The sequence below is a fragment of the Microcaecilia unicolor genome, chromosome 1 (assembly GCF_901765095.1).
Source record: "Microcaecilia unicolor chromosome 1, aMicUni1.1, whole genome shotgun sequence".
NCBI lineage: Eukaryota > Metazoa > Chordata > Amphibia > Gymnophiona > Siphonopidae > Microcaecilia > Microcaecilia unicolor.
This window is the reverse complement of record NC_044031.1, coordinates 116,450,927-116,467,061: the sequence shown is the minus strand read 5'-3', so window position 1 is coordinate 116,467,061 and position 16,135 is coordinate 116,450,927. Positions and strand designations below refer to the sequence as shown.

Genomic DNA, 16,135 nt, shown 5'->3' with positions numbered 1-16,135 from the left:
GGTGCCATGGCACTTTATCGCTACCATATAGAATAGTACTCGGAGCACATAGGTGCCTAACTGTGAATTTCATGGCATCTTTGACGTGTGTAAGTGGCGCATACCTCTTGCACCACTTTATAGAATTGCCCCCAAAAGACTAAATTCTATAAATGGCACCTAAAAAAAATCAGCGCCAAAAAATGCACTTAGCGCTATTCTATAAACCTTGCTTAACGTTAGGCATGGTTTATAGAATAGGTGTAGCAGCTGTCCCACGATTAATATTTAGGCCTGGCATTTATGGTGTAAATGCCCATGTCTTATTTAGGTGCAGATTGGGTATATTCTGTAACAGTGCACGTAAATTTTCAGAACACTCACAACCCACCCATGCCCCTTCCATTGCCACGCCCCCTTTTGAGATCCACACAGTGCGATTTACATGCATCACTTTAGAGGGGCACATGGAGGGGCATAATCGAACGGGGTGCCCAAGTTTTCTTGAGGGTGTCCTTTTAGGACGGCCCAGTAAAGGGGCGGGACAACCCGTATTATCGAAACAAGATGGGCGCCCATCTTTCGTTTCGATAATATGGTCGGGGACACCCAAATCATGAAAATTAGGTCGACCTTAGAGATGGTCGTCCTTAGGTCGTTTTTGAGATGGTCGTCCTCGGTTTTCGGCGATAATGGAAACCGAGGACACCCATCTCAAAAACGACCAAATCCAAGCCATTTGGTCGTGTGAGGAGCCAGCATTTGTAGTGCACTGGTCCCCTCACATGTCAGGACACCAACCGGGCACCCTAGGGGGCACTGCAGTAGACTTTAGAAAAAGGTCCCAGATGCATAGCTCCCTTACCTTGGGTGCTGAGCCCCACAACCCCCCCCCCCCCCCAACCCACAATTGTACACCACTACCATAGCCCTTAGGGATGTAGGGGAGCACCTACATGTGGGTACAGTGGGTTTCTGGTGGGTTTTGGACCACAAGTGTAACAGGTAGGGGTGGGGATGGGCTTGGGTCCACCTGCCTGAAGTACACTGCACCCACTACAACTGCTCCAGGTACCTGCATACTGCTGCAATGGACCTGAGTATGGCATTTGAGGCTGGCATAGAAGCTGGCAAAAAAGTATTTTTTGAGGGTGGGAGGGGGTTAGTGACCACTGGGGGAGTAAGGGGAGGTCATCCCCAATTCCCTCCGGTGGTCATCTGGTCAGTTTGGGCACCTTTTTGATGCTTGGTCGTGAAATTGACCAAGTAAAGTTGCCCAAGTGTTCGTCAGGGACGCCCTTCTTTTTTCCATTATTGGCCGAGGACGCCTATCTCCTAAGCATGCCCCAGTCCCGCCTTCGCTACACTGCCGACACACCTCTGTGAACTTTGGTCACCCCATGACAGAAAGCAGTTGAGGGTGCCCAAAATCGGCTTTCGATTATTCCGATTTGGGCGACCTTGCGAGAAGGGCGCCCATCTCCCGATTTGTGTTGGAAGATGGGCGCCCTTCTCTTTCGAAAATTCACCTGTTAGTGAGTTATACACATAACTCCTAATTAGTGCCAATTAGTACCAATAATTGCTTGTTAACATCAGTTATTGGTGCTAATTGGCTTGTTAACCAATTAAATACATACAAATTGGCTATGGGTGCTGATTTGTATGCAGAACTTTAGTCGCTATGTATAGAATCTGGGGGAAAGTGTTTAGATTTTGCAGGTTTGTCATCACTCAAACTATTTTGTTCAATAGAATTTAATTCTGCCCTTGATTTAACACATTTCGTTTTTTAGTACTGAACTGATAACCTTATGTTGCAACAGTGGGGAAAAAGTTTTTCGGATGCTTGGGTCATGTTCTGAAGGATCTTTTCTGTTTTTGATGCCTATGATTTTTGACATTCTGATAGAAATAGAATGATATGCAAATTAGGCTAATGTCTGGTTTGTTTTCTTCTCTGTAGACTAAGCCTGTTGCATTTGCAGTCCGGACAAATGTCAGCTATAGTGCAGCTCATGATGACGATGTCCCAGTCCCAGGCATGGCCATCTCATTTGAGGCGAAAGACTTCCTTCATGTCAAAGAAGTAAGAAAAATAGCTACTGTTTTTACACCAATGAAGCACAAACTGGTTAACTTGTTTAGAAAGCATATGGAACACCCAAGACTTTACTTCCATACTCTCCTGATTTGGAGAGTTCCTGCATGCTTAAACTGCATTGGACAGCTCAGGAACTGACATTTAGCAACATTTAACCTAACAGTGCCACTGAATATGGGCTTCTGACTGCCATGTCATATGCCGGTTAGTGCTGGGGTGGTCTGGGGGAGGAGTCAGAGAGGAGCTGGGAGCTATATAGGCACCAGAAATACTCAGTGCCAGTGCCTGCATAGGTAACCGGGCATGTAGGACTGCATAAAATGTAGTCCCAACTATGCCCAGTTAGTTATACAGGTATGGAAGTGAATATTGTACGTACTTACATAACTTCCTGGTGCTGCCAAAGACCAAAATATTCAGTGCCAGTGCCCAGAGAAGTCCTGCCACTCAATATCTGGGTCTACGTTCAATGGCAGCGATCAGCATTTACAGAAACTCTGACCACTGCCAACTCAGTATCTGCTGGAATATATTTCAATTGCAACATTCACACATGCACACATAGAAGTGCCAATTTTTCAATGCCTTTATTTGTATATGTAGAAGCCGCAGGATGCAAAAATTTAAAGGGTGCATGTTTCAAAACTATACATGTTCCTATTATAAAATAGGAACACATGTATGTATGTTGTTAAAATTTTCCTCATCAACATATACACCTGCTTTTAGGCAGTTGTGTGAACTACCTGATTAGTTGGACCCAGGGTTTCCACCAGTGACTGAGGAAGCAATTGTGTGTACCTCAGTAGTGTCTGACCAAAAATCAAGCAAGAGTGTTATTTCACTTGACTCCTTAATGGGCTCCCCTTGTATGTGTAGATTTGAGAAATTCCGGTCTTACAGGTTCATGTTGGAGTCCCATGTGGTGCCAGCAGGGCCGCCGAGAGGGGGGGACAGGGGGGACAAAAGTCCCCGGGCCCGGGCCTCCAGGGGGGCCCGACGCCGCATGCCCATAGCTCCGCCCCTCCCCTCCGAGTTCCAGGGCCCGCCCATCATCCGTCGAGTTCCAGGGCCCACCCGTCGTCCGTCCCTTTCACCCGAGTTCCAGGGCCCACCTTCTGTCCCTCCCTCCATCCGATTCCGAATCATGTCAAAAGCGATCGTCTTGTTCTTATCTGACCTCGTGGTTACGGCGCGAGCAGCACGCGGTGAAAATCGTGCAGGCTCGCGCTTCAGCCTTCCTTTGTCTGTCTATCAGCTGAGGTCCCGCCCTCATTTCCTGTTTCTGCAAGGGCGGGACCTCAGCTGATAGACAGACAAAGGAAGGCTGAAGCGCGAGCCTGCACGATTTTCACTGTGTGCTGCTCGCGCTGTAACCACGAGGTAAGAAGATCGCTTTTGACATTCGGACGGAGGGAGGGAGGGGTGGGGGCTTTGTTCTCGGAAGGAGGGGGGCCTTGGATCTCGGAGGGCGGGAGGGGGGCCTTGGATCTCTAAGGGAGGGCATGGATCTCAGAGGGAGGGAGGGGGGCCTTGGATCTCTGAGGGAGGGAGGGAGGGAGGGCTTGGATCTCTGAGGGAGGGAGGGGGTCTTGGATCTCTGAGGGAGGGCTTGGATCTCAGAGGGAGGGAGGGGGGGCCTTGGATCTCTGAGGGAGGGAGGGAGGGAGGGCTTGGATCTCTGAGGGAGGGAGGGGGTCTTGGATCTCTGAGGGAGGGAGGGGGGCCTTGGATCTCTAAGGGAGGGCTTGGATCTCAGAGGGAGGGAGGGGGGGCCTTGGATCTCTGAGGGAGGGAGGGCTTGGATCTCAGAGGGAGGGAGGGGGGTCTTGGATCTCGGAGGGAGGGAGGGCTTGGATCTCAGAGGGAGGGGGGGCCTTGGATCTCTGAGGGAGGGAGGGCTTGGATCTCTGAGGGAGGGAGGGGGTCTTGGAACTCCGAGGGAGGGAGGCAGGGCTTGGATCTCTGAGGGAGGGAGGAGGGCCTTGGACCTCTAAGGGAGGGCTTGGATCTCAGAGGGAGGGAGGGGGGGCCTTGGATCTCTGAGGGAGGGAGGGAGGGCTTGGATCTCTGAGGGAGGGAGGGGGTCTTGGAACTCCGAGGGAGGGAGGGAGGGCTTGGATCTCTGAGGGAGGGAGGGGGGCCTTGGATCTCTAAGGGAGGGCTTGGATCTCAGAGGGAGGGAGGGGGGGCCTTGGATCTCTGAGGGAGGGAGGGCTTGGATCTCAGAGGGAGGGAGGGGGGTCTTGGATCTCGGAGGGAGGGAGGGCTTGGATCTCAGAGGGAGGGGGGGCCTTGGATCTCTGAGGGAGGGAGGGCTTGGATCTCAGAGGGAGGGAGGGGGTCTTGGATCTCCGAGGGAGGGAGGGAGGGCTTGGATCTCTGAGGGAGGGAGGGGGGCCTTGGATCTCTAAGGGAGGGCTTGGATCTCAGAGGGAGGGAGGGGGGGCCTTGGATCTCTGAGGGAGGGAGGGCTTGGATCTCAGAGGGAGGGAGGGGGGTCTTGGATCTCTGAGGGAGGGAGGGCTTGGATCTCAGAGGGAGGGAGGGGGGCCTTGGATCTCGGAGGGAGGGAGGGTGGCCTTGGATCTTGGAGGGAGGGAGGGCTTGGATCTCAGAGAGAGGGAGGGGGGCCTTGGATCTCGGAGGGAGGGGAGGGCAGGGGGGAGAAAGAACATATCACTGGACAGGAGGGGAGAGAAGAGATTGCTGGACAAGAGGGGAAGGCAGGGCAGGGGGAGAGAGAAGAGATTGCTGGACAAGAGGGGAGGGCAGGGGGGAGAGAAGAGATCGCTGGATAAGAGGGTAGAGGCATGGGGGAGAGAGAAGAGATTGCTGAATAGGAGGGCAGGGGGAGAGGAGAATTGCTGGACAGGAGGGGATGCCTGGCAGGGGAGAGAGAAGAATTGCTGAACATGGATGGATGATTGGAGGGGCAGGGGAGAGAGGAAATTTACTGGATATGGGTGGATGGAGGAGAGGGAAGTCAGGAAGGAGATGCACATGGATGGAGGTGAGGGAAGAGATGAGAAATGCTGGACATGGATGGAGTGGAGGGCAGGGAAGAGAGAAGAAATGTTGGACAAGGATGAAGGGAAGGAAAGACAAAGGAAGGAGATGCACACGGAGGGAAAAGGAGAGAGGAGAAATGCTGGACATAGATGGAGGGGAGGGAAGACAGGAAGTACATGCACATGGATGGAGGGGAGTGAGGAGAAATGCTCATGGATGTAGGGGAAATTGCTGAATTTAAGGGCTGGATCGGAACACTTTCAGGGCAGATGCTGAAACTGGAGGAATGATAGGGACAGGGCTACAGATGGTAAACAGGACGCATAAGGACACAGGAGGATGGTGGACATGGTGAGAGAAAAAAATATCAAATGGAAAGAAGACACTGCATAAAACAGAAGACACTGGGACCAAAGCGAATAGAAAAACTATGATCAGACAACAAAGGTAGAAAAAAGTATTTTATTCAGAATTTTTTATGTCAGCTTTTGGAAATGTGTATCTGTGATGTTTTTCATGTAAGTTTCAATTTTCTAGTATTGCTGCATGCTGAGTCTGACTTCTTCAGGTAACTTTCTAGTTCAGTATTTTGCCTTCATATTTTTTTTTATTTCTAGTTCTTTGTGTCATATCTGTTGCCATGTGTTTTTCATGTGTGATAAGGTACAGTATTCTGCTAGTGTGTAGTATTTGCAGCCCTTTTTGTTTTGTTTTTCATTAGGTTGTGTACTGGTGTTTTAGAGCCCGGTATAATTATAGTGCTGCCTTTCCATGCATAAGGTTGTAGCTCGTCCTGTCCTTGGAATTAGTGCTGTTATGGTTTGGTAAGGTTATGAGTGGGTTTTTGCACAAGTTTGTGTATAGTGTTTTGCAGTGGAGAGATTGTGTTTTGACCTTACTGAGGTAGCACCAAAACATCAGAAAAAGTGTAGAGCCTAAATCATGACACACTACCTCTTGAAGGATATACATATAGTGCAGGGGCCCGGCCCGGTGGCGGGTGGAGCAGCCGTGACCTCGGGGGGGGGGGGGGGGGGGCGGCCCAGGGGCGGCCTTGTCCCGGGCCCGGCCCGGCCCAGTCTCTCGGCGGCCCTGGGTGCCAGTGTTTGTTTCAACATGCATCTCTCTAAATGGCTGTTGCTGCTGGTTGTGTTTGCAAATGCATATGCTCCATGTTCAGCAGAGTCTTTTGAAACTATTGAAGATTTGTGAATATCCCAACCTGGATGTCCCAATTTCTAACAAATCCATGCAGGGGGAAGAACTCATAGACAAAACAAACCAATTTATCTCCACAAAACAGGTGTGTTTTGCTCATTGCAATAAATACAAAACTGGTGGAGGAAAAGATCTCAGTAAATCCTTGGCAAAGCAACTAATCCATCCAATTTTTAAACTCAGGACTGCAAATGTTGCTGCTCACATGGATTGAATTTAATCATTGATCAGAAAAACCTCCACCATTATTCAGTGCTGGGCGACCGGCATTGAGTAGTTGGGGGGGGGGGGGGGGGGGGGTTACCGTTAAAGAGTTAACTGGTTAAGCCAATATTCAGTGATAACCAGCTAACTTTTTAGTGATTAAAGATAGGCCTGTTATTTATGTGGCTTATTTTAACTGCTGAGCATAGCCAGTTAAGTGCTGAATATTCATGCCTAACTGTCTGCATTATGTGATTTAGCCAGTTAGCAGTGATCTACTAACTGCCAGTGGCGTTCCTAGGCTGCCTGACACCCGGGTGCAGTGCGCCCCCCCCCCCCGGCAAAATTACACCCCCCCCTGGGTGCATTTTTACCTGCTTGGGGGGGGGGTTCCCGCGCGCCTGTTGGCCGAGTCCACTCGTTCCCTCCCTGCTGCTCCCTCTGCCCCGGAACAGGAAGTAACCTGTTCCGCGCAGAGGGAGCAGCAGGGAGGGAACGAGCAGACTCGGCCAACAGGCGCGTGGCACCCCCCCCCCCCCAGCGGTGTGCACCCGGGGCGGACCGCCCCCCCCCCTTGTTACGCCACTGCTAACTGCAGATATTTAGGGGCTGATAACTGGTAATCCCCTGCTGAATATCCGCAGGTACACGCCGATATGCTATTTATCTGGTCAGTGGCCATGTCTGTCACTTTTTTCTAGCTACCGGAGACACAGCATAATGGTTTGGGGTGTGGCATGGCATCCTGGGTGGGGGTGGTAGTTTGAGTCCTAATGGACCTTTTTGTAGTGCAAAGCATATTGGATTCCTCTTGATTGGGCAGCGTCTGGTAGCGCACTTGACATTAAGGAGGAGTTTTTCTGAATGTGTCTGCTGAGGGCCCTTTGGACACCTCTCCCCCCCTCCCTCGTTCTACAGACTCCTTGAGTGGAGGAGTAGCCTAGTGGTTAGTGCCACAGGTTTTGATCCTGGTAAACTGTGTTGGATTCCCACTGCAGCTCCTTGTGACTCAGGGCAAGCCACTTAACCCTCCATTGCCCCAGGTACAAAATAAGCAAACTGCTTTGATTGTAACCACAGAATTGTGGTATATCAAGACTCATCTCCATTCCCTTCCCCAGGGCTTGCCTAGGAGTGTTTAAACCACAGCAGTTGTCAGCATTGCAGATCAGGGAATGTGCACATATTTTAGAGAGTGGAGGCAAAGACCTATGTATGTAAATAACTGTAAACATTGTATTTGTAAACAATGTTAATGTGAACAAAAATTGGTACATGGCCTTCATTCAGGCTGCCACTGCTCCTCACAGAGCATCCTCAGCTCATTGAGGATTTGCCCCGTATGTGTCATAGGGCTTCTAGCTCCTGCAGCGCATCTCTATACAAGCCTGTGGCCTGCAGCAGGAACTGGCCTAGAGTGGGCTTGGCAACAAGCATGGCAGCCATTTGGGGGGGAGGGGCTAAGATGCAATCAGGTGCTGCATCGATGCCTTGGGGGGGCTGTTGGTCTGCCCCTTCTGCCCCCCTAAAATGTGGGCATATACCACCAGGAATCCTCCTCCTCCTCAACATCCCCCTGCTGGGTGTGGTCCTGTCATGGGGCTGAGGAGCACCTCGCAGGAGCCAGGGCTATGACCACCTCCTCCCAGGCCCTCTCAGCTGCTGGCTGCTCTGGGGCAGGCTGTGCATCAGCTGGATGGTGACCTGTGTATTTAAAAGGTTTGTAATTGAGATCAACACATTTACACCATGTTTTACTTGGTGTAAATCCCAACACCTACATTAGGCACAGAGCAGGTGTATTCTGTAACAACACACATAGATTTTAGAAATGCCCATGCTTCCTTTTCAACTGTGCTATTTAGAATTTAGGCTTATATATTTGTGCATGGACAGGGAGAGCTGGGGGCTGCTAGTTGTTACATGAGGTACATCTCTGATCTGTGCCCCCATGACTTGACATAGACGGGAACCCTAGAGCCATTGATGCAATATATGTTTGTTGCGCTGAGGGGGTTGTCTCCCTATCGGCATGCAAAATGGGTCTTCTCCCTGCTGGAGGGCCATGGGTGATCAGTCACTGGCTTGGAGGTAATATGGCACTGTGCTTTTGCATAGCTGGGGCCATTATTGCAGCTGTTGTCAGGGATGTGGGTGTGTGTGCCTCCTCATGCCTATGTGGTCTACAACTTGCTGGGAGATGGCAGGGGACCCAGTTTGATTCTCCCATCCATCTGGCCACCTGTCCTGGGACTCCCCCACCCCCCTGAGAAAGGCAGTTTACTTACTGCAAGGTGGGAAACCTAGGTTTGGGGGCATCCATCAGTGATATAATCAGGCTAGGTGGCTTGGGGCCCTCACAGAAGGCAGGGAGTGCACATCAGCCCATGACTCATGGGCATGCTTCTGGGGTGAGCGGGGGGAGGGGTACACTCAAAAGAGGAATAGTATCTCCTCTGGTTTTCAAGAACTACATTGTTTTCCTGTAGAGGCCAGGATCAAGTTTACATTTTCATTCTACAAGATTTTAAATGGGGAATGTCATAAGTAATAAGTGTTGCCATATTGGGACAGACCGAAGGTCCATCAAGCCCAGAATCCTGTTTTCAGCAGTGACCAATCCAGGTTACAAGTACCTGGCAAGATCCCAAAACTGTACTATACATTTTATTCTGCTTATCCTAGAAATAAGCAGTGGATTCTCCCAAGTCCATCTTAGTAATGGCTCATGGACTTTCCTTTTAGGAAGCTGTCCAAACCTTTTTTAAACCCTGTTAAGCTAACTGCTTTTACCAGATTCTATGGCAACAAATTCCAGAGTTTAATTACACATTGAGTGAAGAAATATTTTCTCCAATTTGTTTAAAATTTACTGCTTTGTAGCTTCATTGCATTCCCCCTAGTCCTAGTATTTTTGGAAAGAGTAAACAAGCAATTCATGTCTACCCATCCACTCCACTCATTATTTTATAGACCTCTATCTTATCTCCCCTCAGCCATCTCTTCACTTTAGCCTTTTCCTCTATCATTTTCATCGCCCTTCTCTGTATCTATTCCAGTCAAATGATAGAGTCGGAAGATCTTGTTGTAATTCATTTTTCGTTTCACTCTCCATTAAAGGTATAAAAAGAGTCAGGGTATTCAACACTCGTTTGGCCATGGAAGCACAAAATTATGGGAGGAGTTATATCCTTACATTAACTTTTTATTGGATTTTCATCTTTTTAAGAAAAATTTAAAAACTTTTTTATCAGATTTGTTTCTCACTAAGCTTCTTATAAATATGGATTACTGCACTGCACTATACAATGGTCTAACTTCAAAGGGCCTGCACCAGCTCCAGTTGAGTCAGAATGCAGCAGCAAGACTCACAGAAGGTTTCGACACCATTTTTGCAAAATCTTCATTGGCTACCAGTAGAATACAGGGCTAAATTTAAAACTTTGTGAATGATCTTCAAGGCCCTGAAAAGAAATGGTCATGAGTTGGCCTGAGTACCCGGAAGAATAGGATGATCCTCTACACACCACCAAGAACACTAAGGTCCTCTCAAGGATTATCACTAACCACACCCTCTCCAAAAGACATTACACAATGTGATACCCGCACGTGAACCTTCTCCAGAGTAGCCCCCATACTCTGGAATGTACTGCCTGAAAGGCTACACTTAACACAAGACTATCTCTACTTCAGGAAGCAGGTGAAAGCTTGGCTATTGAACCAGGCCTTTAATAGAAGAAGAAGCTAAGTGGTTAGTCTCACTCACACACACAAGGAGTGACTCGGGCTGCACATACTGCAGCAGGACATATTTATCCACTCCTACCCTAGCTGAGATAATATTTAACCATTTCTCTGACCTCATGTGCAACTTTCTTTAAATCAATCACCTTACTTTCTAACTCTTCCTACTTTCTTACCTATCTATATGTTCCATCTTTGCTTTACTCTTCACTGTTCTATTACGTATTGTGTTGACATTGTAAGTAGTATAACATGCCATACTGTGTATTATTGTTTGAATATTTTTACCGCTGTATTTGCCTATTGCTCATGTTCGATCTATTCTTACTGTACACCGCCCTGAGTGAATTCCTTCAAAAATGCGGTAAATAAATCCAAATAAATAATAATGTTATAGTTTGTTTTTGTTGTTGTTTTTTTTTTTTAATGTAAACCACTTAGAACCTGGAGGTAGTTGCAGTATAGAAGTACAAGGTATAATTTAATGTAACATGGGTGGTGGTTTCCTTAAGGAGGGGTTTGAAGGGCCCCCAGCTTGGTCCTTGAGGGATCTTTGACAGGGTAGCATTCCTCACTTTCGACCTCACAATGCTATATATATATGATTAAAGAGGGGTCTGGGCCATGAGAGTTCATCCATTTGGGGGGCGATTTGTGCTCTTACAGCCCTCTGTGGTCAGTTTATGTCAGGAATGTGTGTGGCATGGGGGTTAGGGCTGTGGCCTCTCAATGCAGAGGATGTAGGTTTGATTCCCACTGTGCCTCTTTCTGGTTACTGGCTTATTTATCTTGCCATAGCTGCTGTAATGTGCTGGGTAGGTGTGTTTGACATACTGGCCAACTTTTGTTTTGGTTCTCAGGAAGGTTCTGTCCAACATTCCTTCCCTTCCTAGCCCCTCTCCCTTCCTTTCCATGTCATCTCAAAGGTTTGGGTTTGTCTGCAACACATTCTAGTAGATATGGGGGTTGTGGCCACAGTGTTATGAGGGAACAAGCATCTGCAGGCTATTTCTAGGACACAGTGGTGTAATATCAGTGGTACTTACGTTGGGTCCTCAGGCACTTCTTCGTGCACTGGATGAGGCCTGGTTCTTCCCACTGTATTTTATGGTACCGGCGTCTGAGTGCCCCAAAGTCCTTCTGGATGCCGAATCTCCTACAAAACAAAAGTTGGTGGAGACGGGGTCATGGACCTTCTTGGCATCACATATATTATTTTTTATGACATGTTGTGCAATGCTCTTCATGTACCCTGTGACAGATGGCTACAGCCAGATTGGGGGTTGGGGGTGGGTGAGGGAGTGGGTATGCAGTACACAGGCACAGGTGCTGTGTGAGCTGAGATGGCCATGGGGACAGAGGGTCGCATGGTGGTCTTTCTGTAGGTATGTGCACTGTTGCTGGGAGGTGAGGTTGGGCAGTGTAGTAAAGAAGGTGTGCCGTGGGGTGGTTCAGTGTACTTTAGTGACCTGCTGCCAACATTCTCATCAGTATAAAGGTATGGGGCATCATTCTGGCACCCGGGGGGGGAGGGGTTACAGATATTTGCAGCCCCTCATTTCTACCTTGAAGACTTAGTGGAGGGGGCCCCATTATTACTTGTCATTGGATATTCTGGACATTCTGTTGTCATGTATGTTTTTTGTTCATTCTTATGAAACTTTCAATAACTTATTGCAACAACAAAGGTACCTCCCTGTTTGTGACCCTGCTTATGTATAGTGTTTGCACATGAGTGATTTTGTGATCCTGGAGGGCACTGCTTCACACTCACTTTCCATGCTGCTTCTAATGGATCTCCATGCCCTTATGCCGACATTGTGAGGTGGTGGTGGTGGTGTTTGAAAATTTCAGGCACAGGAGGACCATGAGCTCTGTCTCTGGCACTGAAAAAATTAGGTTCCCTGTGCAGAGACATGACTGGGCACACTGAGGAACATTCTGCTACGTGCAGGAGGTATATATGCATGTTTGCCATTTGGAGGGAACGTGCTGCTGTCGCCGTGGATATTTTCTCGATGTGGGGACCGGAACTGTTATATGTTTGATGTAGTGTATTTCTGATCGGCGGAGATGTTTATCTCAAAATGTCTATGATGCTTGCAGTGCTTTCTTTTTCTTAACGTTTTTCTTATGTATTTTTGAATATTGGATCACATGTATTTATTTCCTCCATTATGGACTCGTGATTTTGAACATTCTCCTGTAAACATTTATTTCACCATTTGGACATCAAATCGAAAATGCCTCTCTTTATGTACTCTCCCAAGCTTTCTTGAATTCAAATATAGTCTTTATCTCCACCACCTCCACCAGGAGGCCATTCCATTAATTCACCACCTTTTCCATGAAGAAGTATTTACTCAGGTTACTTATAAGTCTGTACCTTTTTACCATCATCCTATGCCCCCCTCACTCCAGAGCCTCCTTTCAATTGAAAGAGACTTGCCTAATGTGCACTTGTACATCTCCATCATATCTCCCCTCTCCTGCCTGAATATGGAAGCAACATCTTCAAAAGGAGAACGCAAAACTTGAACATGAGAAATGGTAAAAATAATTACAATTTATATAAAGAAGTAATGGGAAACATGTAATCCACTGAAGCAAAATAATATTTAACAATGCATGGATTTATTTTTTTCAGAAATTTAATAATGACTGGTGGATAGGTCGTTTGGTGAAAGAAGGCTGTGAAATAGGATTTATCCCAAGTCCAGTTAAACTGGAAAATATGAGATTGCAGCATGAACAAAAGGCAAAGCAAGGAAAGTTCTACACAAGGTAAGAAAACAGTTTGTAGCATCTATTTGTAACTCATGGCTTGTTTAAGAACGTGATAGAGTGGGTACCTGGGTAGCAGGTCATTAGGGGAGTGACTGGAGGACCCGGGAGGAGCTCAGAGGATATATAAGGGAAATGTTGTGGAAAGGATTTTCTCTGGTTCTGCCTCTTGAAGAAGTAACCAGCTCTGGTGTGGAAGTTAGGTGTGTTAGTGTTAGTTCCCCTACCAGATGGCCCATTGCAAGAGAAGGGGAAGTCCTGTAGCATTGCAACTAGTGGATTGATTATGTGGACAGGAAGTACATTGCATCAGCCATTATAGGAGCCAGAAACTCGGCGGATTGGGGAGTCTGGCTGTATCCAGGGCTCGGGTGGAACTGTAGTCTACCCCTGGCTGATAGCAAGTCTTTCGAGGTGGCAGCCCGAAGGGAGTATGTAGTTACTGGAGGTCCAGCCTGGATGGTAATGAACTACATCGGGAATGTGAAATTCGCTCTGAGCAGCAGGACAGGCATTAAGGTCATGTGTATTAGCCCAGATATGTATTATTTCTTATGATCAGCTGGAGAGCAATATGAATTGCAATTGACTGTAAGAAGATCAATGCAGTAGAAACCATCAGTTGAGTTAATAAATGTTCCAGTTCTTTTAATCCTCTGAGTGTCATGTTGCTCCTGTGTGAATGAGCTGATGGGACCAGAATGAGTAAGTTAACAAAATCAAGCAGTGCCTCTCGAGCCCCTTCTAACCCGGGATAGCACAACCGGGTTACATATGACAGTCTGTTTTCAGTGGGGTGTGATTTAGTGAAGTCATGATAATGTTATGCTGTCATAGAGTAGCCTAATGGTTAGTGCAGCAGGCTTTGATCTTGGCAACCTGTGCTTGATTCCCACTGCAGCTCTTTGTGACCCTGGGCAAGTCACTTAACCCTCCATTTGCCCCACGTATAAAAAAATACTTAGCTTGTGAGCCGTTTAAGGACAGAAAAAGTACCTGCATATAGGGTTAGATTCTATATATGGCACCTGAAAATTCCACACTGAAAAAAATACACCTAGGCATATTCTGTAAGTACACCTAAATTTTCTAGAATAGGGCTTAGATTTCTGTACGATATATAGAATAATGCCAAGCACCTCTCCACTCAACCAAATGTAGTTGTGGCCATTTACGCAATGTTTTATTTTGTGTAAATCCCGATGCCTAAATTAGGTGCAAAGCAGGTGTATTCTATAATAACATGCATAGATTTTAGAAACACCCATGCACTTTTTCAACTATGTGACTTAGAATTTTGGTGCATCACATAACAGAATATGCTTAGCGAGTTCTGCGCATAAATCTTAATGCCAATTAGTGCTGATAATTGCTTATTAACATCCAGTTAACTGTGTTGATTAGCTTGTTAACCAATTATAACAAGAACCAATTATACAAGAACCAAATACGCAACCGACACACAAAAAAGGACACACACTAGACATTATAACACACAAATTTGATCACAGCGCAAACTTTATATTAACTAATACTAATTGGTCACCTGTACTATGGTCAGACCATTACATAGCAAACATCACCCTCCAATGGAAAGACCTACCTAACAAACAATTATGAAAAACTTACACCACAAGAGGAAAAATAGACTCAACTGAATTTTGGCAACAGATCTACACTGACGGATGGACAACAAAGACAGACACAATCCAATTCCTCTCTAATTGGGATAATAGATGCAAATTGATACTAGACAACATTGCCCCAATTCAAACCAGAACCTCGCACAGGAAAAACTCAATACCATGGTTCAATGAAGAACTGAAAAAACTCAAAACACAAGTTAGGAAACTGGAATGTACGTGGAACAAAAAAAAAGATGACCCCACTCTAAACGCGTGGAAACTACTCCGAAGGAAATACAAATATGCCATAAGACAAACCAAAAGACAATACTACAAAACTGAAGTCGGGCCAAATTACAAAGACACACACAAACTCTTCCAACGCGTGAATAAACTATTAGATACAACCCCAGTCACCAACAACAACAAAGACACTCCAGGAGCCGACGACTTGGTGAGATACTTCAACGAGAAAATCATAAAACTACGACTCAAAATACCAGCCAGCCCAATTGAATATACTACACTCCTAGAATGCCTAGACCCGGAACCCGGAATCCACCCTGCAGACAGGATCTGGACTGAATTCACTATACTACCAGAGATCTTATCTCACAGACACTTAAAACATTCGCCAATCTCGCTGTAAATTAGATATATGCCCAAACAACCTCATGAAGTTGGCCCCCCAACAATTTATAATGGACCCAACTAACCATATGAATTTCATGCTACAAAATGGACTCTTCCCAAAGGAGAAAGGTAATATTCTACTCACCCCCATACCCAAGGATGCAAAGAAAAATACTAACGAACTATAGACCAGTAGCATCCATTCCCCTATTCACCAAAATAACAGAAGGCATGATGACCAAACAACTCACTGAGTATCTAAACAAGTTTTCGGTACTGCATGATTCCCAGTCAGGATTTCGATCTAATCACAGCACAGAAACCATACTAGTCACGCTTATGTCCAAACTCAAACAAATGATAGCAAACGGCAACAACATACTACTGCTACAATTTGACATGTCAAGCGCATTCGACATGGTCGACCATGGAATTTTATTACACATCCTAGAATACTTCGGAATCGGAGGTAACATTCTCAGATGGTTCATGGATTTCCTAACCACCTGCTCATATCAAGTGACATCAAACTTGACAACATCAGCCACATGGACACCTGAATGCGGAGTTCCACAGGGATCCCCCCTCTCACCGACCATATTCAACCTAATGATGACACCCTTGGCTAAGCTGTTATCGAATCAGAATCTAAACCCATACATATATGCTGATGATGTAACAATCTTTATCCCATTCAAACACGATCTAAGAGAAATTTCCGACGAAATCAACCAAAGCCTACATATTATGAACTCCTGGGCAGATGCATTTCACTGAAACTAAATGCCGAAAAAACCCAATGCCTAGTACTCACCTCGCAATACAAGAAGGA

The 16,135-nt window shown here is 46.7% G+C and overlaps 1 protein-coding gene across 1 annotated transcript in view; it reads left to right on the top strand.

The window, feature by feature from the left end:
• The window catches only part of CACNB2 (calcium voltage-gated channel auxiliary subunit beta 2), a 765,511-nt gene that overhangs the window by 647,165 nt on the left and 102,211 nt on the right, over positions 1-16,135 (top strand). The window contains exons 4-5 of the mRNA XM_030199481.1: positions 1,946-2,068; positions 12,909-13,045. Coding sequence (XP_030055341.1) covers positions 1,946-2,068; positions 12,909-13,045 — 260 coding nt within the window. The remainder of the gene's footprint in view (positions 1-1,945; positions 2,069-12,908; positions 13,046-16,135) is intronic.